This window comes from Bombus bifarius, unplaced genomic scaffold (genome assembly GCF_011952205.1).
Source record: "Bombus bifarius isolate JDL3187 unplaced genomic scaffold, Bbif_JDL3187 scf7180000008213, whole genome shotgun sequence".
Classification (NCBI taxonomy): domain Eukaryota; kingdom Metazoa; phylum Arthropoda; class Insecta; order Hymenoptera; family Apidae; genus Bombus; species Bombus bifarius.
This window is the reverse complement of record NW_022884516.1, coordinates 643041-670225: the sequence shown is the minus strand read 5'-3', so window position 1 is coordinate 670225 and position 27185 is coordinate 643041. Positions and strand designations below refer to the sequence as shown.

The 27185-nt window shown below is 30.7% G+C and overlaps 4 protein-coding genes and 1 long non-coding RNA gene across 6 annotated transcripts; 2 read left to right on the top strand and 3 right to left on the bottom strand.

Moving 5' to 3' along the window:
- Positions 1-67: 67 nt before the first annotated feature.
- On the top strand, positions 68-1690 carry LOC117210966. Its single transcript, XR_004488182.1, has 3 exons — positions 68-204; positions 562-856; positions 965-1690. It is a non-coding gene; the product is annotated as an uncharacterized LOC117210966 (long non-coding RNA).
- Positions 1326-7890, bottom strand: LOC117210959 (phosphoinositide 3-kinase regulatory subunit 4). The gene is made up of 17 exons (XM_033454442.1): positions 7721-7890; positions 7285-7465; positions 7058-7201; positions 6730-6884; positions 6460-6650; positions 5626-6365; positions 5246-5554; positions 4793-5176; positions 4387-4710; positions 3990-4319; positions 3761-3911; positions 3547-3660; positions 3282-3474; positions 3051-3216; positions 2703-2973; positions 2284-2614; positions 1326-2191 (listed from the first exon to the last, which is right to left on the bottom strand). Exons 1-17 carry the CDS (start codon positions 7810-7812, stop codon positions 1963-1965), a joined length of 4305 nt encoding a protein of 1434 aa, XP_033310333.1. The 5' UTR covers positions 7813-7890; the 3' UTR covers positions 1326-1962.
- Positions 7891-12919: 5029 nt separating this feature from the next.
- On the bottom strand, positions 12920-14972 carry LOC117210923. The gene is made up of 6 exons (XM_033454376.1): positions 14453-14972; positions 14210-14388; positions 13907-14144; positions 13663-13832; positions 13438-13572; positions 12920-13368 (listed from the first exon to the last, which is right to left on the bottom strand). Exons 1-6 carry the CDS (start codon positions 14711-14713, stop codon positions 13320-13322), a joined length of 1032 nt encoding a protein of 343 aa, XP_033310267.1. The 5' UTR covers positions 14714-14972; the 3' UTR covers positions 12920-13319.
- A 1278-nt stretch (positions 14973-16250) lies between these two features.
- LOC117210920 (glutamic acid-rich protein-like) lies at positions 16251-21968 on the bottom strand. The gene is made up of 9 exons (XM_033454372.1): positions 21714-21968; positions 21288-21449; positions 21030-21204; positions 20850-20951; positions 20508-20777; positions 18446-18471; positions 16961-18028; positions 16716-16851; positions 16251-16616 (listed from the first exon to the last, which is right to left on the bottom strand). The coding sequence occupies exons 1-9, from the start codon at positions 21875-21877 to the stop codon at positions 16410-16412; spliced, it is 2310 nt and encodes a 769-aa protein (XP_033310263.1). The 5' UTR covers positions 21878-21968; the 3' UTR covers positions 16251-16409.
- A 489-nt stretch (positions 21969-22457) lies between these two features.
- On the top strand, positions 22458-26716 carry LOC117210945. 2 transcript variants are annotated; one of them, XM_033454421.1, is made up of 5 exons: positions 22458-22591; positions 22840-23341; positions 23574-24169; positions 24237-25433; positions 25510-26716. In XM_033454421.1, the coding sequence occupies exons 2-5, from the start codon at positions 22849-22851 to the stop codon at positions 26197-26199; spliced, it is 2976 nt and encodes a 991-aa protein (XP_033310312.1). In that variant the 5' UTR covers positions 22458-22591; positions 22840-22848; the 3' UTR covers positions 26200-26716. The 2 variants fall into 2 exon arrangements, with proteins under 2 accessions (XP_033310312.1, XP_033310313.1); XM_033454422.1 differs by lacking the exon at positions 22458-22591 and adding an exon at positions 23446-23494 and having other exon boundaries at positions 23264-23341.
- The last annotated feature ends 469 nt before the right edge of the window (positions 26717-27185 follow it).

Sequence of the window (27185 nt, the reverse complement as noted above, 5' to 3'; positions counted from 1 at the left end):
ATTGCATTTGCTGCGCATTGACATTCCACGTAAACGAGTATCTATAATTAGTCGGTATCCCTTATATTATCTCGTATTTTATTGTGAAAGAATTTGTACACACGTAGAATACGAAAAAAGATGATACGAGCCGTGAATGCGAAATTTGTTGTAATTCACATCAAACAATAAGCAGATAAAGCCTTCTCCAAGTTCAATGCGACGGTAAGACGCATGTCGTTTGTATACGAAAATTCTATGGTGACATGAACTAATCAGTGAAAAATAATATTTTCGATAAATCATGACGCGATAAGTATAATCTTTACTTTGACATTTGCTTTTCTCACGCGAAAGATTAGAAACGTTAGTAAAACGAAAACTTCGTTAAATTTGAATACAGCTTTTTAAAGCAACGAATTTGGTCCAATTGCTTCGTTTGAAAAATAGGAAAAAAAAAAAAATCAAACGGAACTCGTCAATTTCTGTGGACAGTATAATATGAAACAATGAGAAGTAAATGTGTAAATGTATACGTGTTTACAAGTACACCATTCAATATATTTTTTTGCCGGGTGGTAGGATCGTGTTGGTCTATAAAACAGCAGCAAGCATCCAGCATCACTTCATTGCGAGAGTGTACTTCTTACCGCGAGTACAGCTCAAATTCTTTCGTAAGTCTGAAAAAAAGAAAAAAAAAAAGAAAAGAAAAATGTAAATAGTTGGATGTTGCGTAAAAATAAATTCTTGCCGGTTCAGTCAATTACGTTTGAACAGCGAAGAAAAGTTGAAGGAGGAAGTGTCGCTAATCAATTTGTTCAGAAAGTGTGAATTTCGAAAGTAAAAATACAAGACTACCGAATACACATTATACGTGGTAATTGTTTGTCATTTAACTTTTTAAGATGAGAATCCATAGCACCGATCCTATGTTCTCCATTAGTACGTATTCGCGTATATGTTCACTCATTTATATTCTTTCCAGATATCCGTTAGCCCTTAAAGCGAAGAATTTCGAAATAGCGCAAACAAAATGAAAATTTTGTTCGTATTTTTATTGTTGATTGCCGCTGGGTCTGCAGCCCCTTGGGTTGAAATTCTTTTCGGTAAACAACCAGATTATGATTATCAACTACCACCGAGTTACAAGAATCAACAATACAGACGGCGACAAGGGAAAGGAGGGAAGGAAAGGTGGAAAGAGATTTGTAGGACGATAAATCCCAATCCTTACGCATTTCCGGGTCAAGTTCCCTATCCTTCTGCACCAGTTTGTCCTTGGTAACCAGATAAATTCGTTCAACGAAGGTATGAAGCATGAACGATTGAACTACATCATATACAAATCCATTAAAAATATGAATTTATTGTAACAATATATCAGGGAATACGAAGATATTCACTGGTTATGAGTATTTCAGTCGGTATACAAGTTTACTATGTATAACCAATGACATGAAAGTACGCAGTCGTATATACCTGCCGGTATAAATTATATATCAAGGGATTCTGTTAACGATACTTTTTTGTACATTAATCGTATGCGTTAGTACATCTTCCTTTGTATTATGTCCACATGATTAGTTGTTGTTATTACGCTATGTAAAACTAAATGTCATTGATTTACCGCCTTTGTATATTACAGTACAACAAGCTCTCTTTCTCCTTTCTATTTTACGTAGAAAAATAAATCATTTATATCTCACAAGAATCATCGCTGTATTAAAGTAACTTAAATCTTACGTTCCATTTAAGAAATGCATTATATATTATAATTATCACTATCGATGAGCTTATATACGTTATCTATATATTACATATTATGTACAAATAAAATCACAGTATTACTGTAGCACGCAAGTTCGGTCATAAAAATCTCGATGTCTGGTCAAAATGTTTTCCCCAGAATAAATCTGCGATACATTAAAAAAATTTGTACAATGCGTGCAACTTTGTAACGTGACACGATGAAATGGAAAACAATCATTTCCAAACTTGTATTAATCCATCTGTACTACCAGTAAGAATACACGTGTTAGACATAGCTACGGCGGAAATAGTGTCGTGATGTCCAGATGGTGGAGTTTCTGGACCTTGGCCACCTTCTTCGGAGTTTCTTGTTCTAATACTGCTTCCTCCTCCGGATGATGGAGTTGGACCACCTCCAGCTAAGACTTCTTGAACGACATTGGTTCCATCGATTAAACGTTGTCTGTAAAATGTGAAAATATATGTAAATCATATTCCATTAGTCATAATATGTAAACAGTGTTATTTTAAACAAATTCTATTACAAATACTAACTCATATGCCAATGAATTTGGAGGAGTGACATCATTAGCAGCAGGCAATGCAACATACGATTCGTTGGGTGTGTTTAAGTCCCAAAAACGCAATCTCATATCAGTACCACCAGCTAACAAGAAGCCTGAGCGATCGATACATCCAGAATACATTGCACATACACTATGACCACCTTGCGAGTGACTAAGTGGAGGTGCACTTGACGCCCAGAGAACCATTTGACGAAAATCAGTTTCGAGATTCCACATTGAAATTTCGTTGTTTCCTTGAACAGCCGAAATAATCCAGGAATGTTCTGTGGGATGAGTAATTACCTTCCTCACCCTTGCATCTAAAGTCAATTAGATTTTATAAAGTTCGAGGATTATTTGATGCAATACATTTTATTCTATACGAATTTAAAACAATAGTAAATTTACTTGTAGGGTGTTTAATACTGGTTATTGGTAATTGAAACCGCAAGTCCCAGCAAGTATGTACGCCAGAACTTGTACCAAGGGTCAACCATTGTTGATAATTGTTTACACAAAATGAGGTAATTACTCCGTGTTTTAGGTCATTTTCTAAACGCCATGTTGTACCAGGACACCTTAAATCCCACCCTACCAATGAACCATAAAGTGATGCATAAACAAGGACTGATTGTGAACCAGAGTCTAAATACTGTAAATCAACTGCACATCCCTCTTCCTAAATACAATAATTCAAGGTTCCAGTATTAATTTATTTAAAAATCCGAAAATATAAAGTAAGTAACGTATAATCACCTGAAGATCTAACTGTCTGGTACCGATAACGCTCATTTTACTAGAATTTGATTCAATTCGTAAAACAAATACAGTGCCTGATTGGCTAGCAGAACTTGCTAATGATTGTCCCTGATCACATATAGCTAAGCCAACTAGAGGACCACCTCTATGCATGTAAGTTTGCCTAATGGAATTAAAATACAAGATACATTACACTTAGTCTGATAGCACATTATATAAAGTTCTTACCTAGAACGATTAGCGATATTTCGACCTTCCATTCTACTTGCATCCCATATCTTTATGCATCCATCTGCAGAGCTACTGGCAAATAAACTAGTATCCGGTATAGAAACTAGCCTATTTACTGCAGCTCTATGTTCATGGAGATGTGCAATTGGTACCCCTCTAGGTCTCCATCCACTTGGTAATAATCTTGAACCTTTTTTTAATCAAAAATAGTTATAGTACCGATACTGCGCTTGAAATATATATTTCTATAATTATTAATTACCAGCTTGCCACGCAATGTTATCAGCCCAGTGCTGTGCTCTTAACGCTGCAGCATGTTGTTCTTGTTTTCTGTACGTTAGTTGTCTTACTTCTAATCTACAAGGTGCACACCTGTCTACAAAATTACATTAAATTTTCTGTATGTCTTGTAGCAAAAAATAAATAAATAAATAAGTAATACTTTAACGTCCAAAAGTATTTTTGAAAACACATACATTGAATATATGAACGTTCATGAAGAGAATGGTCATTTATACTATTCATGTCAGATAAACTATGTTGTGGTGATAAGTGGATATCCCCTCCATGTAAACTTTGACTAGGACTTCCATTACTTCCTGTCATATCTGACATTTTAACAGTGTGCTATATTATAAAAAAGATTTACTACAATTCTATAAAAATTTAATTATGGACATAGATCATATGTTTCTATCTAATTACCTGAACATTGTCCTGAGCTGCGAACATTGTACGCCATTCTTGATTCATTGTTGCATATGTGCCAACACTATCTGATGTTCTACGATCTAATCGTTTAAATGGCGGAAGACCTAGATCACCTTTTGTATCAGGATATAATATTACTATGTGATGTCGTATCTTGTCCTTCATAGTATTTAATTCTAATTTTCCATCTATCGATTTAGCTGTACTTAGCTTCGCATCCATCGAATTTCTATACTTATTGATTTTCATTAAATGTGGTTTCATTATTAATAATTGGTCTTCAACAGTTTCAGTCATTGACTCCGAACTCAAACGTCTGAAAAGCTAAGAAGCATCGATTAGATTTCTTGAAAATTGCAAAACATATTTACAAAGAAGATCTTTGGCTTACATTCCGTAATGAAGTACTCATTTCACTATATTGTGGTACTATTCCTGTTACTGCTTTAGCTCGAGCAGTTTGTCTTTGTTCAAGAACTTGAAATAGTTCCTCCACATCGTTGTATTTTACAAGGGAATCATAAACAATTCTTGGTATAGGAGATACCAAGGCTTCTAATAACAAAACTTCTTTTTCTATTTGAATTAATGGATGTTTTAAGTAGGGCTGTATTATTGATTGAACTTTGCACTGAACATCTACTAAGTTAAGTGTTCTTGCCGCTGTAGATATGAAACCAACAGTCGCATGTCTTATCCATAAATTTGGATGCACCTACAAAGGAGTTTAAATTCAAGATATTGAATAGGAAAAATTGCAATCCTATAATTATTAGTATTATTAAAACATAACTTACTAAAAAGACCATGGTTTCATATAAAAGTTGATAAAGAGCAGACTTGTGTAAGAGACCTAATTCTGTGAGAGTTGCCATTGCACTAATAGCCTTTGTGGTTACGAATTCCTCAGGATCTGCTAGTCCTTGTTGAAGAAGAGGCATAAGAATAGGACTACTATGCCAACCAACATAAGCAGCGACACCAACAATACATTCGAAAAATGAACCTCTTAACTCTTTGTCTTCCTTATCATTTAAAAAAGTAATTACATGACTAAGCAGAATATCATTGGCCTTTTGTTTTCCAAAAAATACACATAGTTTATTTATTCCACTTTCCATTAATGTTTGTTTTACTAAATTCTGAGGATCCGTTAATAGCATGGACACAGATTGTTGCACCTAATAATTATATATATTTTAATATATATATCCTACATAAATATTGTTAAAAATAATTTTATTAATTACCATTTCGTGCAAAGTTTGAAGCTCACTATCATAACTTGGTTTTGGACCTTCTTTGTTACCTAAGTTGGATAAATGAGCATTTTCTAAATAACGTAATGCAATGTGTGCTAAATGTGCAATATTTTCTGCGTAAGCGGCTCTAACAATTACAGCTTCATCTTGTGTGATATGTGCTAAACCAGGTAAAATATATTCTGGAAAGATGTTCACATCTGATGGTGGAATTGATTTTACAAGATGCAAACATTTTGTCAAAGTGTGTATTGCTGATACCCGTACACGTGGAGCAGGATCATGAACTAAATGAAACTGTACAATATATTAGATAAACTTTGTTAACAGTTATTCGAGTTTTATTCATTTCATATTAAAATACTTACGATGTAAGGCAAAATTCGATCCAATATCGTTTCATCTGATGTGTTTTCAGCAAGCTCAAGTAATATTTCTAAACTTTGTAATTTAGATTGAGAATGATGCAAACCTCGTATGCATGAAGTAACGAGCTGAGTAATAATAACCAATCCTTCAACAGGTTCTGAAGACAAAACCTTTTTCTCGCTCTTCAAATCTATTTTTCGCCTTTGACTTTCAACTAATATAGCGTCCGATTGCTGATCTGTTTGACCGTTACAATTAGACTTTTGAATTTGGACAGTTTTTGGATCACTTTGATTTAAATCGCTCTTGTCAAAACTTTGATCACTGTCAACTTCTGTGATAGTATTATCTTCACTGTGACCAGAATCGTCCTTAGTTGATTCCACATTGTTTTCAAAATGGTTATTCTGTGTGACTTCTGCTTTTCTTATGTCACTCTTCATTTTTTCATTTTCCTCCGCTTTTAAAATATTAATGATATTACCAATATCTTTTTTAAGTCTATTAATTTTTTCGTCAGGAGATAAAATTGGGGCAGCAGAGAAGATAAGCATATATGGTTGAAGAAATAAATAAAAATATTCTGGAAATACTGTTCCACGAGCTTGAGCTAAATAAATTTCAGCGCTTTTTCTATTTGCTGGATTCCTCTCCAACATAGATGCAAGAAGTTCACGTATTCCTGAATCTTCTATTGTATCCAAATGCTTGCTCACTGAATATTCATTGTTTCTGTATGCTTAAGATATCACAATAATGAAATTCTTAAATATTTTATTGAAATAATATTATATATACAACTTATATACAATCTTTATGTATATTACACTCACCTAATAGTTGAGAAAAGTCAAACGGTGGATGTCCTTCATTATATAATTCTGTTAATGCACAGCCTGCAGAGAAAATATCCATCATTGGATGTAAGTCACCTGTTTTTAGCTCTTGTTCTGATAATAATAATGTATTGCTTAATTCTGAAGATAGTGTTTTCACAAACCGTTCTGGAGCTATGTAACATGTTCTGAAATAGGTGAATGAATCATTATTTAAAACAATAATATAACAATGATTATCAAGGATTATGCCATTTGATTGTGTACCTCCTCCTAGAGGTGTCAAAAAAGTATGAAAAATCAGCAGGATTATCTTCAGGTAGATAAGTCGGCTTAAAACTTGCAAAATCTGTGAGTAAAATCCAGTTCCAACTGGTTATCATAATGTTTTCTAGTTTAATGTCACCATGACAGACTCCAAACTATAGTCAAATGAGAAGTAATATTTTAATTTTGTTGTTTAATGTTCTTTCAGGACAGGATTGCAGTTATGTTCATTGTTTAAACATAGTTAACTGACATTTGATAATTGTCTAATGTAATAGTTTCAAATAACATAACTCGTTCATTTAGGAAATTTTAGATATTATCTTACCTTATGAGCTTGATGTAAAGCATACAAAACTTGAAAGGTAATCCATTTTTTTTCTATGCTTGTTAAAAATGGTCTAGTACTAATTCTGTCATAAAGGGAATACTTTACATATTCCCTCATTATTGATCCTGATTTTTCTGTGAGCTTATATAAACACATATTTATTTATAATTATATGTTAATCTATAATATACGGTGCAACGTAAATACTATTTAAAAATACTTACAATCATTCTTTGAAAAGGTAGGCAATTTACGGCAGATGCTAATTTAGACCTAATTTCCTCAAGCTTTTCTTTATAAGAAGAGAGTGGAAGTGTTGGATCATGAATAGCAAAAACTTTAACTACTATAAGACCCTCTTGGCTCCTGGCTCGGGCGACTTTAAAAAATCTAGTACTTCCTAAGCTGTAGACACATGAAGATTAATTGCAAAAACCAAATGGGGATATATAAATATAATTTATATGTCATTTACACGATTCATCATTTACGTTCAATAATTCTGCCTTATACAAAATGCATAGAGATATATTATATTTCTCCTATTAAAAGATATTTCCAAGATTCTTTAATTTAGATTAAATATGTTATGAAAAGCTTCAACAGAATATAAGTTGGTGAAAAGTTAGTCATTTTATAGCATTGGATTAAAATACTCACTTTACATCAAATAATAAATCACTATGGTCCGTCAAATAATGTTCGACTGGAAATATTTGACTAGGCGCAATACCGACTAATTGATTTCCCATTTTGTATATCGATGTTTAGTTGAAATTGATATATTTGCAAGCAGCATCCATTTTGTGCCAACTTCAAGCGCTACATTACATCGCAATACAGCCATACATAAGTTATATCGCAAAAATTTCCTAGGTGTAACGCTCTAATTATCTCCAATTATTTCAATCAAAAACCCTATAATTAGGCTTCTATTATATCTAAACGTTATAAACATTATATTTACTATAGATCACAAATGTTAAGAAGTAGAAAATATGGTCGACTTATGATAATATTGACAATAATATTAGAATAAAACTTGCCGCTATATTCGCAGCAAAATATCTACATTATCAGTTGAGTATATTAAATTACTTATCCTCTTTAGTATTAAATAAATTCAATCGATCGTATTCTATTCGTATTACGGTTTCTTTATATTAGTATTCATCTATTAAAATAAATTTGATAATCAATACGTTTTTGCATCATACGAACTGTGGTAATGTTCTATCATTCTTGTATCACTTCCAACATTATCGATTTAACATAAAACATAGTTATAATATTGTTAGTGTTGGGAACTAGAGCTGGGTACATACGTGGATACATATATTGAAAATTACTCGTTTTGAGAATCAAAATTAGAAGAGTTTCGAAATGTAAATAAATCAAATAAGTATTTGTAATCTTTTCAAAGTAATTTTGTTCCTTATTATGCAGACTGTGTACATAAGTACACATTTATCACAGTCCTCAAATAAAGTTATTTATGATTTCGTATTAGCATTTTCGAAACGCGAATGGTTCTTTGCGTTGTATTAGCTTATGCGCTATCACGGTTAATATATCAGATTTAACATTTGTTTACTGTCTGGTGCCTGTTAAATATTTTGTACACAGATTCTTTAGAATGTTGAGATCATATTCCGGTTGCATACGGTTTCGCAATTATTATGTATCATTGTGCGTTAATTTTAACAATTTCTCCAATCCGAACAATTAGATAAGATCATTTAAATCGAATTTCAAAGTTAAAAGATCCAGAAAAATATTTTAAGCCACAACAAATAACAGAGAATTATGACTTATATGAGGGCTATTAAATACAGCATCTAATTTTCGGCTCTTTGACTAAAAATGCGCGCCAATATTTGATAGATGCGCGCGCCGATACAAATAACTTTTTGGCAACGCGAAACATGTAAACCGGATAAAGAACTGCTGTTGTTTTAACCGGTAAAGAAGGGGAAAATATAAATGTAGGAAGATAAAAGGTAATTAAAAATTGTATTATGTACAGTTTACATCGTTCTCAATGATAAAAAAACATTAATTTCTGTTTATCGCAAGAAATAATCGAGAAAGAGATCTCATACTGTATAGAGAATGTTCATGATACGTTGACGATAAGCGATAAAATTTACATAAGTAAATAAATTTCTTTAATCGTGCATTTGTTCCACTTTTATCGTCGATAATCGTTGAACATAGCTGCGTCCACAAAGAGAGCAACTCCATGACAGTGTCTATTATCACCATACTGTCGATGGATAGCTCTCTTCATAGCGCGCGCCTTTTGTCGTTATCCTTCGTTTAAATCACTTCCTTGTGGCACCTAAAACCCTAAGAGTTTTTTTTACATTTTATCAGCAATATTCTTTACAGCTATAGAGATTTTGATTTTCATAAATTGTATCGTCCTTAACGATATAAAACATTTGAAACGATGCTTCTATTAGAAAAAGAAATTTGACTCACATAAAGCATTTATATCTTATACAATATTAAGCAAGAAAACGCTGAAAGACAGAAAGTGTCGCCGTGGTGGAATATAACATGAGCATAGCAGCTTTGCTTGTTATCAAGGAGGTGCGAGTAACTTCTTCCTCTTTAGCGTTGCCACCTGATTGCGCGGTAAACATAACCTCCGTGCGTTAGCTCGTGCCATGAGTCGTTAACACTTCCTTTTCTTCTTCGTTCCGATGCGTTTGCCGAACGTTGAAACCTAAAAATACATTAAACTGCAAATCAAGATTCAATTAAGGCGATCAGTTCAAAGATCACGATATAACCTAATGATAAATTTCAAGTAATAACAAAACGTACGATACGCAGGGTCGCACTCTAAATTGATCGATAATTCTATCAATCCGCGATAAGTTCGAATAATTCGTTGTTTCGATAACTGTTATCAGATACCACTTAGTTAAAAAATCAATTGTGACTATTTTAGAGATATCCTATAATATAAAGAATCCCAAAGGAGCTAACAAACATCTACAGATCGAGGGAAAACTATACATTTGCAAAATACACTTACAATTGAAATTATCGTGAATTATCAGTATCCGTATAACTATACCGTAACAGTACGTTTGCTGTAATTAACGAATAATAACTAATTTCCAAATAAACTAAAATGAATAAACGCGTTAATTTTCCCAAGGTAGCACCATAGACTCAAAATCTTTATTTATTCAGTTGACATTTTTACTGATTCTGAGCAACTGCTTAAACAGACAAACATTTAATTATACCGGAGTTTAATTGTATTTATATACTATATTTTTCTTTTATTCCTTTTCTTATCATCTACATGATTTTCACAGGCAAAACCATGAACATTAAATCAATCACATGCAATAGCTAGGACGTTTATGATACCTTACCAAAGAGCGTCCGTATTCGTATGAACTTGATTAAAATAATTAAAAAATCGATAATACAGAATAATATGGTAAGTAGCTTAGCACGCAGCCTTCAACTGCGAAAATCTCATAATTATATCATAAGTCTTAAGTTTGTATTACGTCACAACAAAATTTATGCCTTTCCTCGTTATTTCGTTGCACAAAGGAAAACTAGACAAAGTTGCATAATGAAACGTTCAGCATCTTCAATAATTGCTCAGGCACATATCATATTCTTTTTTTAAATATTCTTCTATCGCGTACCCGAAGAAGAATCAATAAAAACACGTTTGTTAAATCTGACGACAAATATCGAATATCACCTTTGAGAGAAGCCAACGATTACACGTTATCAGTAGACGATGCGATAAAAGCGATAAAGAGTTGACTTGTACAGAGTACAGGTATTACCAAAAATCCTCAAGTAAAAGGATTTCGTCGCTCAATTTGCAAGCGACTTGTGTAATCTCGAAATACGATCAAATAAATTGAAATCTTTAATTACTTTCATTCTATACTTTATTCGAAATAATAAATTAACTGAACTTATTAACAGTTTTTCCTGGGAAGATCCTAATAAAGATTAGTTTCAACAAAGATAAAAGAAGATGGAATTAAGCAATACACTGATTCTCTTTATTCCATCGTAGTCTATTTACCGACTTTAATGAGTTTCACGTTATCCTCTTATTTGCGCGCTTATTTGCGAAAAAGTATAGTTTTATTAACATGCCAACGTGTAAAATATTTGTGTGCTTCGCTCGAAGAAATTGAATATTAAAAACATCGTTCTGAGATTTCTCTCGATTCCGATATTATAGCCATCTAAACAAATACGAGGCACGTTTAACATCGTTATCGCGGTAATTGTAACAATATCATTATCAACGCCAATGTATCTTCTGACGTGTTCATCAATTAAAATTACTATTTCGGACAAATATTCATCCAGATTCCTCGATCAGATGTACGATCCATCTACGACGTTATATTCAATATTTTGCGAGAACACCGTCATCACGATGAAAATACGAAATCTACGAACACTAACCGTGATATCGTAACAATGCGATATTTTCGCTTATCAAAGTATTTCTTCGATAGACAATGTCGCGAAACAAATATCTTGAATGCCTGAGAAACAACGTTATCGGGGTCGTTGTAAAATGTTTCATTACCGATGCCCGTACGTTACATAATCATTAGTTCAAGCGCGAAACTGACGTCGTGTATTCTCTAGTAGCAATTATATCCCTGGAATTTACACATGAAAAGACCACGGCACGAAGAATTCCAGCTGTAGGTACTTGAGGTTGCAGGAACTTCAGCAGCGATGGACATGAGCGCCTTCGACGAAATAAGACTTTTTCCCTTTTCTTCAAAATTCTTTATACAAACAGTCCTCAAACGTATTTACCAATTTCTATCGCATCTTTTTCATTTCTAATACAATGGCATTGAAGTAAACTACTTCCGGTATCTTTAGTCTACTTTGAGGCAAAGTTTGTGGCGGCTCAAAGACTTACCTGATCGGTACCCCTGAGTCCCAAAACCGTGAATGATCACGCTAGACTTCCGCATGAACATACATTCCGCTCGCAGCTTCTTCTCGTTGCACGTCATCGTGTGAGGAAAACGTAGTGAGGAATAACGAAGCTGTGAAAGGGGCGCGCAACGAACCAACGAGACGGATAATATAATAACCAAAAAACAACTCTTTGCAGAACAAACGAACGAAGAGGTTCAAGAACGAGTGACGTGGATGTCTCTCCGGTGCCACTCATATACTCTACCAGCGCTGATCTGACGTCACGGGTATGCTTCTTATCAGGTAGAAGCGCCAACACCTGTAAGCTCGCACCTGTATGCTTGAGCTTAGCGTCGATGGGAACGCCCTGAACTGAATTTTCTTACGAAAGATATTTCTGCACCAGAGATGCTACAATCGATGTATTTACTTGTAAGATTTCTTAACGCGAATCTCTATAAATATCTTCGTGGCAACATGCAGTCAATCGTCAGTTAGGTTTTCAAAAAAAAAAAAAAAACTCCATTTTTAGATTTGGATTCAGAATTGGATTTGAGAATAGAGATTTCGTATAAAATATAGTTGATGGAATAGGATTTCTATTCAGAAGGTTAAAGAAAAGTATAAAAAAAGAGTTCCGCTTGAGCCAAAACCTTCCTTTTCTTGTGAAAGTTTCTACGAAGATATGGGAAAGATGGTAGTATTACTTTGTTTGAACTATATCATATCATTCGAAAGGAAAAGATATACTACTACTTAGAAATAGTAGTGCATCAGTCTTATAGTTCCTTATAGTTTTCTCTTTAAGAAACTTTCCTTTCGTCCGATAATTGTAATTGAAAGAAAAACGATAAAGAAAAGTAAATAAAAGAATTGTTTTTAAACATCTCGTTTTTCTAATTTTTAGGGAAAAGTATGAATCTTCCGATGTAGAATTGACGAACGATATCAATAGCAAGAGTTGACGCGTTTACAGTGGTTTAGAGCAAACACAGGTTTTATAAAAGGGGAAAAGGAGGAAGAATAATGAGAGATAGAAACGAAACCGTTGCTTCCACGATGTCACGCGCGTTTACGTGGTGCGTTGCACCTTATCTCGTGTCCTAGTTACATCATCGCACACAGTTTTGTAGTTCTTACACAATTCCATTCGGAAGGAACTAACAAACGTCGATGATCAAATTATGATTCACCGGTGGAACCATTATACTTTAATTCATGATGTACAATCGTAATAAATTCGTTGAGTTTCGCTCCATTAAAGTTATCGAATGTTTTAGACTCTTAGAAGGCTATCGAAAGTTTTAAATTCTGATTAAACTGTAATGGTAGAACGACTACCAATGGGAGGCAGTGGTTTGCTTCTGAAAAGAAAGATCTTCTTTAATACTACTTTTGATACTTTTGTTTTCTCATGTAGCGTTCTTAAATACCTGCAGGCTTCGTGAAAAATTTTTCTAACTTGTTCGTGCATCTGCTTATAAGTCGCAAGGTCCTCAGCTTTGTCCTGTTGCACAGTGTCTAATCTAGCTTTCAACGCGAGGCATTCTTCTTGTAATAACTCCACTCTACATGGCATTAGGAATTGTTAAATATATCTATAATTTATATATATTTATATGTTTTGTTTGTTTTTAAATGTTGCTTTTAAAGCTTACTTGAGCCGCATTTGTTCAGCATTCATTTCTTTATCACTAGCCTTCGACAATTTTGGTAATTTCGTTTTATAGCCAGTGTCAATTTTAACAATCCCTATTCTTTCTGTCTCCAATTTTCGTATCTTTAATTCCAACTTCGCCGATTTATCTTTCTCATTACGTAACGTGTTCTACATATATAATTCACCTAATTAAAAGTTCAAGCAACAGATAGAAAAAAAGCAATATAGCGTTGAAGACTCACAGAAAGAGTGTCAGCATAGTTTCTCTCTTTGTCCAGACGCCTGTTGAGGATTGTTATTAACTCCAGCAGTCTCTCTCTTTCAGCTTCAGCAGCAAAAGCCAAAGTCACATATTCGTTAGGTTCGCATGTACTTCGAGCGCTATGAGGAGGACCACTGTGGTTCAAATTACTTAATAACTCTTCAGGTTGTGCAATATTTCGAGATTTAATGTCCCATACGTTCGGGACTGTCCCATTTCTACAATAAATAACACATTTGTATAAAAGTGTATTTACACCTAATTTTCTCCAAGAATAAAGTACCTCAACTTATCTATCTCGATTTCTCGTTCTTCTAGTCTTCTACGCAACCGATCGATTTGAAGTTGCGCCGACTGCAAATCGTTCTTTAAGTTCGTGTACTCACGTTCGAACTTCTCTGCTCTACTTTTCATATCTATCTCGCGTTCTTCGTGTTTTATTTCGGTAGTTTTAAGCCGATTCTGTTAATTTCGTTTTCATTAACTTTAAGAGGAACGATCAATTTCAATATCGTCGTATACATACATTGAGTGTCTCGATTAAATGATTATCATGAGATCTCTTCTCATTTAATATGGCAATATTTCCTTTCGCAACATTCAACTCATGCTCCAGCACTTTTATTCTTGCCTTCGAAGCCTCTAGCTTCCTCTTGTATCCCTCAACGATGACTTCCGTTTGCCGAAGTTGCTTCGCTGAATCTTCTATTTGTCGCCGCCTCTCTTTCTCGACATTTCGAAGATTTGCCAAATTTTTCCGTTCTACAGACACTAATATACAAGACATACAGCTTATAAATAAAAACCTACAACTCCGGAATTTCGTTTTAATACCGATGGATGTCTTTTGCGTTCCTTCGTATTCCGACAATCTTGATTGTAGTTCCGTTATTTTTTGCTGTAGCAGGTGAATCTGTTCAGCTCTCCCTCGCCATCCAGATTGATTCAATAAATTATTCAAATTCACATTTACACCAATTTCGCTGTACAATAACTAAATTTTCAACTTTAAAAACTATGTATTGCATGCGCGCTCGCTTGTCTGTGTCCTATGTTTTTTTTATTTATGTATAAATTTTCCGATAAAAGTTTTAAAAACAATACCTTATGCAATTTATTAATCTCTTGTTTAAGACTGGCACAAATATTTTTGGATTCATAGAGCTTTATTTGAGTCTGTTGTAACTTTTCGTACAAATGTTTGATTCGATCCTCGTCTCCCTTCGGCTGACTATTCTTGGTACCTTTGTCAAGGATACCATCCTGTATCTCGATCATAATACGACGGAACGATGATGGAAGAATGTAACAGTATAAAAATGTCGTGTACGACTGAAAAATCTTTAATATAACTCACTCTTCTGAGAGGAGTCATCAGTTTTCGAATGTCTCCTTTCATGTCGCTCATTTTCTAATTCTGTTTCTTTGTTAGTTAAATGCACTTCTAGATTTTTGCACTTTGATTTAAGAACTTCAATCTCGGCTGTCTGTTCTCGACATTTTCTGCTGAGCTCGATGATCTTTGCTGTTGCTACTTCGTGAGGTTTTCCTAAAATTGTTGAATGCCCCCATTCTGCAATTCCTTGCTTTTTGTGAATTTTCTCCTCCGTCTCTTCGAGTGCCCGACGCAGACAACCATTTTCAGCAATTAAATCCTGTTATTTATTTTGCGATATTAATTTCACTTTATGGTGAAATCGATTTTTTTTTTATACATATATATATTTAATATATCCTATAAATGTCATTTTGAAAGAATGATAAATGTATAAACTGTATTTATCCTAATTACCTGTATCCGATTCCTTAAAAATAAATTTAATTCTTTTGGGAATATGATGTGATCAGGTAAAATCTCCTGTGATGTGTTAAAGATATAAGTTCTTTTTACACTTATTTTACAATTATAATTATTTTATAAAATACTCATTGCAACGAATTCAAAAATAGTACCTCTGTTAATTCTTTGGGCCATGGAATCGTTACGTCAAAATCTAGAGAATTATTTATCTCATCTTGAAACGTTTTATCTATTATTTCTGATTTAGACATTTTTTATAACTTGTCAAAATTCGTTTCTAACCTTTTTTTATTATAAATTGAAGCTACAGTTCCCTCAGTTACAATATTCAATATTAGAATTCCTATAAAAAAAAATAACCACATTTCTTTATATATTTACTAGATATAAATTTTGTAGTAATCTCTTTTTATGTTAACATATGAAGTTGAACTTTTGTTCCGATAAATGTATGATGATTTTATTCCGAAGTAGACGATAATTTCATGCAAGTTGGGTTAATATCATAAACAAATTAAACATGTTCTAGTAGATAAAACTTTTATCTGTATTATCCAACATGTAAGTCTTTACAATCAGTGATATTGATTACATAAAAAAACTTAATTCTAAATGTCCAAATAGGGAAATAGCGAAGATAGATTTAAACATTTATTTCAAATTACTTCTATTGATTTAACAATTATGTTTTCACCGTTCGCATATTTTGCTTTCCCTTGTTATTTGCATATTTCTGATTATATCTGTTCCTTCCACCTGCAAATTTTCCTGCCTTTTGCAGAGCATGTAATTTAAAGTTCTTTGCAACAGCTGTTTTCCTGTCAGGTCCAGAATATTGCACATTTATCCTTCTTCCATTAACAAATGAATGATTTAATGAAAGTGCTTTCTGTTAACAAATAAGTATAATAATGTGTAATTAAATATATACAGATGGTTAATTCTAATACTTAAGATAAACGAAGTATTAATTACTACATAAAATTACCTCATAATCTGTATTACTGGCCAGCTCAACATAAGCGAATCCACGTGCTGTGTTTGCATCTTTCCTAGGTATCCTAATATCGACTACTTCACTGACCTTAGTTAAGAAGTGTTTTTTAAGTTCTTCGTTAGTAATACTAAAATATAAGAATTTAATTATTAGAATATGTACATGAATATATATGTATACGCTTTGCATAAGAGAAATAGAAATATATATGTATATATATATATATATATATTTACTTATATGGCAAATTTCCTACAAAAAGGACATATCTTTTCTTCTTGCCATCTTCTTCTACATTTGCAGATTTCCCTTTTCCTTTTTGTACATTACTTTTTTTGATTTCATTATCTTTTTCTTGTTCGTTATTCTTGTTTTCACCCTTTTCTTCCTCATCGCCATCGTCGTCGTCATCATCATCATCATCATCATCATCATCATCATCATCATCATCATCTTCTTCTTCTTCTTCTTCATCATCATCATCGTTGTCGTCGTCATCATCATCATCCTCATCACCTTCTTCTACATCAGTTCCATCATCATCTTCACTTAATTCATCATCTATCTCAATATCATCTTCATTTTCCTCATCTTCTTCATCATTGTCATCATTTTCCTCATTTTTTTGCTTTAAAAGAGTTTTACTTTGTTTAGCATTTCTCTTTTTACTCTCTTTATTTGATTTCACATCCACTTTCTCCTGCATCGACTTTGCATTTTGCATTTGTTTTTGTTTCACAATTTCTGGCTTTTCATTCTTTCCCTTTTCTACCTTGCCTACTCCCTCCTCTACCTGTAACCTTTTTTTAAGTGCTGCTAGTTTCCTCTTAGCACTTCTTGTGAGTTCCTCTCGTTTTTCTATTAATCCAATTCTCTTTTTTATGTCTTCAACAGATAAATTAGATGGTAACAAATATGTTTGCGACAATCTATTTTCTTTACGTTTCTTACGGTATTCTTGTCTCAATTTCAATAGTTCCGCTGTACTTAATGTTTTCTTCTTACTATTTTGCAAACTAAATTCATTTGTTTCCTTTTTCTTCGGATTTTGAACAATTCCTAAATCATTATTTTTCTTTTCATTTTTAAATTTCTTAGATGAATTCTTAGTAATTTGCTTATTTGGTTGCCCATTTTGCACAGTTCCGTTTTCTGTTTTTTTCTTCTTAAAATCTTTATTGAGATATCCTGATGTTTCTGCTTTTTTTTCAGTTATCTCAGACACGCTCGCTGATCGTTTTTTTATATTTTTAACCATATTTGCTTTAGCCATTACTGCCCTATATGATATAAATACTGATTTGCTGTAAATGAAAAATAAAGAAATCAAGGACGCGATCATCTTTTACGAAGAAAAGAGCTAAATCTTGTCTCTGATAAATATACTGAGAACAAGTTTTATCTACTTGTTATGTATAATTTCCTATTCAACATATTTCATATAGTATATATATAATTTATGTTTCAATCATTTTAATTAAAACATGATATATATACTTAATATTTTAACAAAATATGAACTTGTATGCATATATATATATATATATGTATATATATATATGGTTAACAATATAATTGCAACTAAAACTGAAATTACTACTGCAAATCCATTTAGTTTTTACATTTACTTTAATTAATAATCAATAATTACTTCGATTAAAATGACATATAAGATACAGAGATACGTACTTTGTTAGTTTTACGAAATTAAACCAACTTACCTATCAAAACGTGGTCGTGCCTGCAACTATAGAGGTTAGCTTTAGCACGCGTCTCTCATATATCTGCTTAGAAGCGTACAGTTCCGATTTCGATTTGCAGAAATTACGCATGCGCGTTCATATTTTATTATACTTTTGTTATATATTATGACATTTATTTCTTAAATTATTCATATTTCTTAAAAACAATATTTTTTAAAGTGCAAATAACGATATATATGTAATTAAATAGTGCGTAATTAAATAAAATAAAATCTTATATTTTCACGTCACTTCCGTTATAAGAAAGGTTTGGTTTTGTTTCATATGTATATATGTATTTTTATAAATAATAGCAATTTTTATAAAGCATAAATAATTTCTTTTCAAATTATTAGCGCAACTATTAACTAGATAGTGTTTTTATATATGTATAATGTAATTAGTAATATCATTGTTAAATGTGTTTAATGTATATATATTATTTAATATTTAAACGTGGTACTTATAAAAGTACAACTGCTTTTTTTGTCTAAATATTTTATAAGCATAACAGGAAATTTCAATCTATGAATTTTAACAAACAAGACATAATTATTACATAATGCATTTATTAGGCAGTTAGCATTACAATTTTTGTACTATCTAGTTGAAAGTTGTTTCCTCATATAACAGTTTTTATGTAAACGTGTAGTTCCTATGCAAAGAATGTAAGCAGTATTACTTAAATATATGTATATCTGTCTGAAATTTAAACTCCAGTTAATATATTCATTGTAAATTAATTTAATACAACAAAATGTAATTAAATATATTTATGATCAATAATATTATTTTCTCTTGAAGCATGTATACGTGTAACATGCATGGAAGACATTTAATACTTCTAAAATAATTACAACGTATGATAAACTATTTATAGATATTATAAATGCAATGTGTCTCATATATTTTTATTAAGCTTATGTTTTTGACTTGATTTAGCATATGCCACATGTACAATAACCTAAAATTTCGTTTCGTATTAAATAACCATTATAATAGTTGAATACAATGAGTTACATGTAGTTATTAAAAATTATTTACAATTACGAGGTTTGTTGTTATATTAATATCTTTATTTCTGTATTAGAAAATATAAAAGAAAGTGTAACGATTAATTAAGACTACGAAATTTTATGAGTACAATTTACAATATATCAAAAACTTATAACTTGCAGTCATAATTTTATGAAATAATTTAACTCGAACGAATTTCTTCTTCTAAGAAGTGCATTTAGCGTTGTATACAAAATTTGCAGTTTTATAAAAGCAGAAAATACATTGTACAATACAATCATATAAAAAATGTTAAAGCTATCTAATAAATCCTTAACTATATAAGAAATCTGAAAAAATAAGAAAAATGGGAGAAACAGTGTATGTATGTATAAATAATACATGGTTGTTTTGTAATATGGTATACAGAATTTATAAATAAAAAATTTGTACAGGAAAAAATATATTAATTACTTAAAATTAACTATGTTAACAAACATTTAGATTATTTTATGTGAAAATTCTTAAAAAAAATGTAATGAAATGCTGTTGAAAAAAATAATCATTCTATCATTTTATAATACCAAAAGTTTAGTAAAAATAATAGTAATACAATAATAATTGTGACACAATATCTAATACGTACAAGCAAGGAAAGATTCTTTGTATTTGGAAGCGATGATATTATAAATTTACAGTAAAATATTCCGAATCTTACTTTTTAGTATTATGTGTGATTAATGTTCTATAATGTTAAAAACGATACCTGAGGTTAGTTATTTTGCATTTAAAATTTTTTATGCAATATTGAAATTCAGCTGTCATATTTGAAAATATTTTGTATGCTTCATATAACTCTAAATTATTAATACAATCGATTATTTCCATCTTTGCTCAAACCCTTAACATTTTTTGACACACATAAAATATTTATGTATTGCTCTTGCTATTCTCATTTACCAAAATGGATTAACATTAAAATGTGCTATTATTTGTCATTTTTACCAGACATTAGATATTTACATACAATAAACTAGTATGTCTAATCAGCTTTACGTGGCTTACGTTTACGAACATTTGGACTGCTTGGTTCAGTTTTGGAATCTTTATCTGCATCTTTTTCTTTTTCTTCTGTCTCTGATCCCTCTTGCTCTGATTCCTCATCTACTAAATCATCCTTAACATGTTCAACAATTTCTTCATCCCGTATACTTTTCTCTTGCATAAATCCACCTGATCCATCTTTTTGTTTCTTTTTGTTTTGAAGCACCACAGGTTTCGGTGGATATATAAAATCAATCAAGCAAACGATAAACTACAAGATATAAGTAACAGTTAGTTTCACTAGTTTTAGTTTAAATGATTCAATTTTATTATTCAAGCTTACCAATCCCAATATTGCACCCGAGACAATGGTAGCAATGGCAATAATCAAGTAACTTCCCCATGTAGGTAATCCAAAATCTTCCATAAACCTATTGTGTATTCCCTATAAGAATAATCAAATTGTTTTATAATGCATTTAAAATTTATATTAGTCCCATTAACATTTAATTTAAATCTTCACCCGCAATACTTGTGAGATTTGAAAGAATTGACCAATAACAGACATCTGAATAGATGTTGGACTTTTCCAGCCAGGAATTGGTTCAATCTTTTCCCAAGTTTTCTCAGACACAAATTCAATTAATGAATCTTTATCTCTAGGGCTCTTATACTGCCTAAATATACCATTTTTAACACTAGAGGAAATATTAAAATGTAATTAAAAATATTTAGAACTTTAAATCATATATTATTCTTTTTCCAAAATAAAAAATCTTACTGATATATTGTTGGCAAAGCTGTAACCATAAACCTTCCGCTAAGTCCTGGAGAATCAGTCACATCAACTTTTCCTACATTGATATTTAAACTTTCCTTTTGTGCAGCAAGATGTTCCCAAATTGGTTCCAATGTTTTACAAGCAGGACACCATGGAGCATAGCTAAATCACAAAATAGTCTAGTTATAAATACATATATTATTTTAAAATACAAATAGGTTTCAATAAAATATTTCTTATAGCTTCCTCCTTATATCTCCAATTTGCTTCCAATAAAATTTTTCTTTTGTCTTTTATAATACTTTTATAAAACTTATAGATTTTATACAATTTCAAATGAAACATTAACATACGTATATACAAATGTTTTCAATATGACTTTCGACACGCCATCAAATTTAACGACATTGAACCAATTCAACTTACAATTCCACCATCCATTCTCCGATGAGCATACGATCCCAATTTTCTTCGGTAAGTTGTTCAGCGAAAAAGTTCTTCGACGATGTCTGAGCATTTGCATTTACGAGACCCAAAGATAAGCAACAGCATGTGATATAAAATGAAAAATTGAATTTAGTGTACGACATTTTATGTTAACTAATATCCACCGGTGATACACGCTGCCGGTCACTGGAAGAAGCACGAATTCAATCTGTTATAGTTGGTAGTTGGTAACAATAGTAACCAAGTTTCTTTTATGATGTAGAATGTAGAGAAATATTATATCAGATTTAATACCCTAGGAACGAATGATAACTATAATTAAATTTTTTAATTATAGTTTAATATATTGGTATAATAGGAAAGATGAATAGTTGTCCTCTTGGTCCATTTAAATTTAGATTTAAAGATATATGTATAATATAACTCCATAATATTCCGTCTTTTTTTTTCTTTTTTTAAGAGCTGCTTTTTAATTTAATCAATTAAACATTTTGGAATAAATTCTCTAATTTATAAGATCAAATTTATGTATCTTAAAATTCTTAATATAACAAGTTCTATTAACGTTACTTAACTGGTAAACTTTTTCATGTATAACTTATATAGATTATTTGTATAAATTACAATATTCAACAAATTAATTATGCTTCTTAATAATGTTTCAAGTTATCAATTACTAAAATTGTAAATGTATCTCAATGTTAATGTTCAATACGAATATGAGTATGAATAACCCTTAAGTATAATATGTATATTTATTGCATCATTCTCATACGACGTCTCTGAAAAATTTAGTGAACAAATTTTATTTGCTTGTTATTTGAAACCAGAATCTTTCAAAAATACGTAAATAAAAAGTATGTTTTAATTTTACTGAATCTCACATTTTGTTATTTTAATAAGTGTATTCCTATCGTATATTTATAAATATAATAACGAATGTAAATATCTTTTGCCTTTAATATTCAGGAACATAAATAGTTGTGTATTGTTAATGCATTTTCTTTTATCATTTTATTAATTATATTACATCTATTTGGAAAAAAATATACGTTTTTATTATATAATTTATAAGTAGTTTTTTAAGAATATAAAAATTTTATAGGTGAACAATATGTCTGCTGTTTATCCAATTTTACCTAAATTGGTTGAACGAGATGGTTTTGATGATGAAGATTTAACAGATATTGATGATGAGGTATTCATTAGAGATGGAAAAAATGGCTTCAAATTAGATGATGATTTAGGAGTTAAACAGCCTTTAATGGCACCTCGTAGAAGACGTAAAAGGTCATATAATTTTGCGACATATGGATTATTAAATAGGACTGGCTTTGGTCTTATGGGATTAATAATATTGTTAGGCTTAATTATATTATGCATATATGCCATAAATATAATTCCTGGACGAATGTCAATCTTGAAAACTTGGTTATCACATGATCTTAAAGATTCATTACATGAATCTAACGAAATACCATGCACATCTCTTGCATCAAAGATTTTATGGACTAGATCATTTCCAAAATTAACATCTGAATCACCGATAAGAAGCAATGATGTTAATGGTGATGGAGTTGAAGATATTATTATTGGATTTAGTACAGGTTCTTATCTCTGAACAAGTGTATTTCAGCTTAATTTCTTAAAATAATTTTTTATGTGTTTTAGTAGTATTAAATTTTTAGTATATTTACCTTTTGATTTACAGGTCTTAGATTTATAGTTTTATGATTTTGCCAAATATTTCAGTTTTTGAGGTATATCATTTTTGTAATATATCTAGTTGTAATATTTACATTTAATTATAGTAAACAGTAACATTATTTTGATATACAGGACTGGATATGATGGACATTTCAGAATATATTTGTGCATTCTACTTTGATGGACAAGTTCCATGTTTTGGCGGAGTTCTAGCTTTAAATGGAAAAACAGGAGATACCCTTTGGGTACATTGGACGACTCATGCTATTTTTTCAGTTGATTGTGGTATAGACTTAACAAATGACAAAATTAAAGATTGTATTATATGTGGTCGAGGTGGAATACTTCATGCAGTTAATGGCTATAATGGAGCTAGTATATGGAAAACACCAGTTCGAGATTTATCAGTTTCAGAAGAATGGAAACTCTCAGATATCTATGATGCTAAATTTATTGCTGATGTTGATGGAGATGACATTGGAGATATTATTGCATCACACACTATACAATCAAGAGAAATTCATTCAAGTGAAATTCTTATGATATCAGGAATCAATGGAAATATTATACACAGTTCAGTTTTACCAGATACAGAGCAATTGTTTTTAGCACCTCAGAAATTAGTCCATCCAGATGGAGAAAATATTTTTGTCGTTGTTACTAGTAGTAAAAAACAATCGGGTGGATTGTACGTAATTTCTCAAGCGAATTTAATGTATAATAACTTGGTAAGTTCCTTAAATATTTAAAGATAACTTATAAATAGATTATTATACAATTATATGTATGTTATAGAAACTACAAAAACTTCACCATAACACAGGAAAAGGAACTTTGCTACCTCCAATTTTGGTAGATGTAACATTAGATGGAATTGAAGATATTGTTGCTGCTATGTTTAACTCTACAATAATAGTTTATAATGGATTAACTTTTGAACCTATTTGGAATTATACAGTACCTAATTCTGAAATAATAAGTATACCGATTCCTGGTTACTATAATGATGATAATATTCCAGACTTTATGGTAAAACATCAGATAGGTTCGGGTTTTCCAACATATTACTACACAGTTGCAACAATCATAGATGGAAAAACTGGCAAATCTTTATTAGAAAAACCAATAGAAGATAGTTTAAGTAGAGAAATGTCTGGCCTATCTGTTACCGTTGAAGGATTTGGGAATGATTGGTTTTTATATTGGTCAGTTGATTGTCTAAACTATGAAGGAATTAAAGAAAATTATCAGTTCTTAAGAAGTGAAGATTTTATATCTGAATCACGCGCTGATGTTTGTAAACTACGGTTTAACTCTACTTTAATTACAAATTTATATGCTTTAAGCCAACATGTTGGACCACCTGGTATATCATTATATTTTTCTGAAGACTGGAAGTCATTAGAATATAATAATTCTATGAATGTTAGAATAGAATTACCTGAAAATACACCTTTTGTATCTGAACGATCGCCAAAAATATATGAAGATAAAAATAAAAAAGATAGTTCCAAACAAGAACAGGAAGATTCTCATGAAACTTACGAACAATACACACAACAGAAAAAATTTACTCCTATTGGTAGACAAAATAATGTTTTGAAAAATGAGAATGAATGGACTCAGAATATTATACAAGCAAGTAAAGATTTTGATTTGTTATATGATGAGAATAATAAAATTAACATACAAAGAGAACAGCCAATAGATTACCAACAAGAAGATGAAGTACGAGAACAAAGAAGCGACAATAATCTCAAATTTACTAATCAATTTGATAAGAGAATAAATAATTCTATGCGAAAAAATATGATGCGTAATGATGAAACGGACATTACGAATAGTAAGACAAGTACACATGAAACCTCTCATAACTTAGACATTGAAAACAATGCAAGTGATGGAGAAACTAAAATATTAAGTAAAAGAACAATTAATTTGTTGCATTATGACGCAAATAAAACAAAAGAAACAACTGATCAAACTTTTATAGTAAGACTATTAATTTGTAATAAGATTATTAAAAATTATATTTTATAGGAAAAAAGTACAGAAAAATTTTTTTTAGGATGTAGAAACCTACACTCGTCAGATTTTTAATGTTGCACTAAAAGAAGAAGAAGAAGAAGAAGAAGCTGTTGCTATAAAAAAAATTCCTAAACAAAGATCATTGGAAGGTCAGAATAAGAAAAAGGATACTGGTATAGATTTAAAATTAAAATTAGAATATAAATCTGGATCAAAATTAAAAAAACAAAAAAAAAAGCGGGATATAAAAGCTAACAATCAAATGTATTCAGTACATGGTATACAAAAACAACCACCAACTGGAATATTATTACCATCTATTTTAAAAACAGAAGGAATAAGTTCTATTGATTTAGTATTCTCTACATTTTGGTTACCGTCTTCTGAGGCATCTGTAATATTAGTTCAAGAAGATTTTAATTGTATTCATTGGAAAACATTGCTTTCCGAAAAAAATTTTCAGTATAAACAAAATGATGATATTATTAAAGAATGTTTAGGTGAACGAGGTATCAATTATAAAGCAAATCTGGAAACGAGCAACAAAAAAGATTTAAAAATTTCCCTGGGACAAATGACAATATATAGGATGAAATTAGAATGTATGTGTCCAGAAGATATGTTACCCAATCAAAGTTGCAAAAATATATCTTTGCATCAGAATTGGCCTGAATATTTAGGTTCAGATGGAAATGGATATTTTAAATCATTTTATAAAACAAATTTTTAAATAAGATAGTTATGTTTTCCATAAAGAGCATTAAATCCATTAAAATATTAATACTATTTTATATTTTATTTTTTAATAATAAATATATATTTCTTTTTTATAGGAATATATAAAATTTATCAGAAATATTAGATTTTAAACACTAACATTATAAACAGAATTCAATGAACTACAACTATATATATTATTATTTTTTTAATATATATTTATTATGTAATAAAAGAAATCATTATATATACAAGATTGTAGTACCTACAATGTGGTGCTAACATTCTAAAGATACAATGTTATTGCCTAACTGATATGTCACATAATGATATGTACGTATGTGTGTCTATAATTTATATAACTTACATATGTATAAGTTATAAGATTGTCAATTGTTGTAATATTAATTTATGTACAATATATTCTATTTCCAAGGTATTTGTAATGTTTAACATAATGATATGGAAAATAACTTATCGGTTGTTATTATGTGTAAAATACTGGTATTATATGAAACAGATATCACAACCAGTGTAGTTTTATTAAAACTTGCTAAAAATATTGTTTATTACTGATATAGTAACGGAATAAAACTCTACTATATGATTCTAAAAAGTCTGAAGCTAGGTGTTTGATCAATATCCATTTGATATAGAAGTTTTTCCTAAACAGCTAATATCAACTTCTTTTTAAAAAACAATAGTATATTTTTTATATGAACTATTTAATTAATTAAAATTAAGATACTAAAATAATTTATTTTAAAATAGAGTATGTAACTGTTTAATTCTAAAGATGCCTAGAAGACAAATATTGAACCGTAAGTTATATATTTTATAATACATATGTTATTAATTAAATTTCTATGATCTTGCTATATATTTATATATTCAGAATCTTCATATACTGCATGTACTAATAAACCAAAATTTCAAACATCCGACATGCAAAACATTTTTATGGATGTGAGTTGCTTTATGATATTATTCCTGTTTTTT

Excerpts from the sequence above, each read along its gene's own strand:
- LOC117210945 (XM_033454421.1), top strand. The coding sequence starts at position 22,849 with ATGTCTGCTGTTTATCCAATTTTACCTAAATTGGTTGAACGAGATGGT. Across the intron at positions 24,170-24,236 it reads ATTTAATGTATAATAACTTG|AAACTACAAAAACTTCACCA; the intron begins GTAAGTTCCTTA and ends TGTATGTTATAG. Across the intron at positions 25,434-25,509 it reads CAACTGATCAAACTTTTATA|GATGTAGAAACCTACACTCG; the intron begins GTAAGACTATTA and ends AATTTTTTTTAG.
- LOC117210920 (XM_033454372.1), bottom strand. The coding sequence starts at position 21,877 with ATGTCGTACACTAAATTCAATTTTTCATTTTATATCACATGCTGTTGC. Across the intron at positions 21,450-21,713 it reads GGAGAATGGATGGTGGAATT|CTATGCTCCATGGTGTCCTG; the intron begins GTAAGTTGAATT and ends TTTGTGATTTAG. Across the intron at positions 16,852-16,960 it reads GTAGGAAATTTGCCATATAA|TATTACTAACGAAGAACTTA; the intron begins GTAAATATATAT and ends CTTATATTTTAG.
- LOC117210959 (XM_033454442.1), bottom strand. The coding sequence starts at position 7,812 with ATGGGAAATCAATTAGTCGGTATTGCGCCTAGTCAAATATTTCCAGTC. Across the intron at positions 3,661-3,760 it reads TGAACGTTCATATATTCAAT|ACAGGTGTGCACCTTGTAGA; the intron begins GTATGTGTTTTC and ends GTAATTTTGTAG. Across the intron at positions 3,217-3,281 it reads AATATCGCTAATCGTTCTAG|GCAAACTTACATGCATAGAG; the intron begins GTAAGAACTTTA and ends TAATTCCATTAG.
- LOC117210923 (XM_033454376.1), bottom strand. The coding sequence starts at position 14,713 with ATGTCTTGTATATTAGTGTCTGTAGAACGGAAAAATTTGGCAAATCTT. Across the intron at positions 14,389-14,452 it reads ATTTAATCGAGACACTCAAT|AATCGGCTTAAAACTACCGA; the intron begins GTATGTATACGA and ends CGAAATTAACAG. Across the intron at positions 13,833-13,906 it reads ACTATGCTGACACTCTTTCT|AACACGTTACGTAATGAGAA; the intron begins GTGAGTCTTCAA and ends TTATATATGTAG.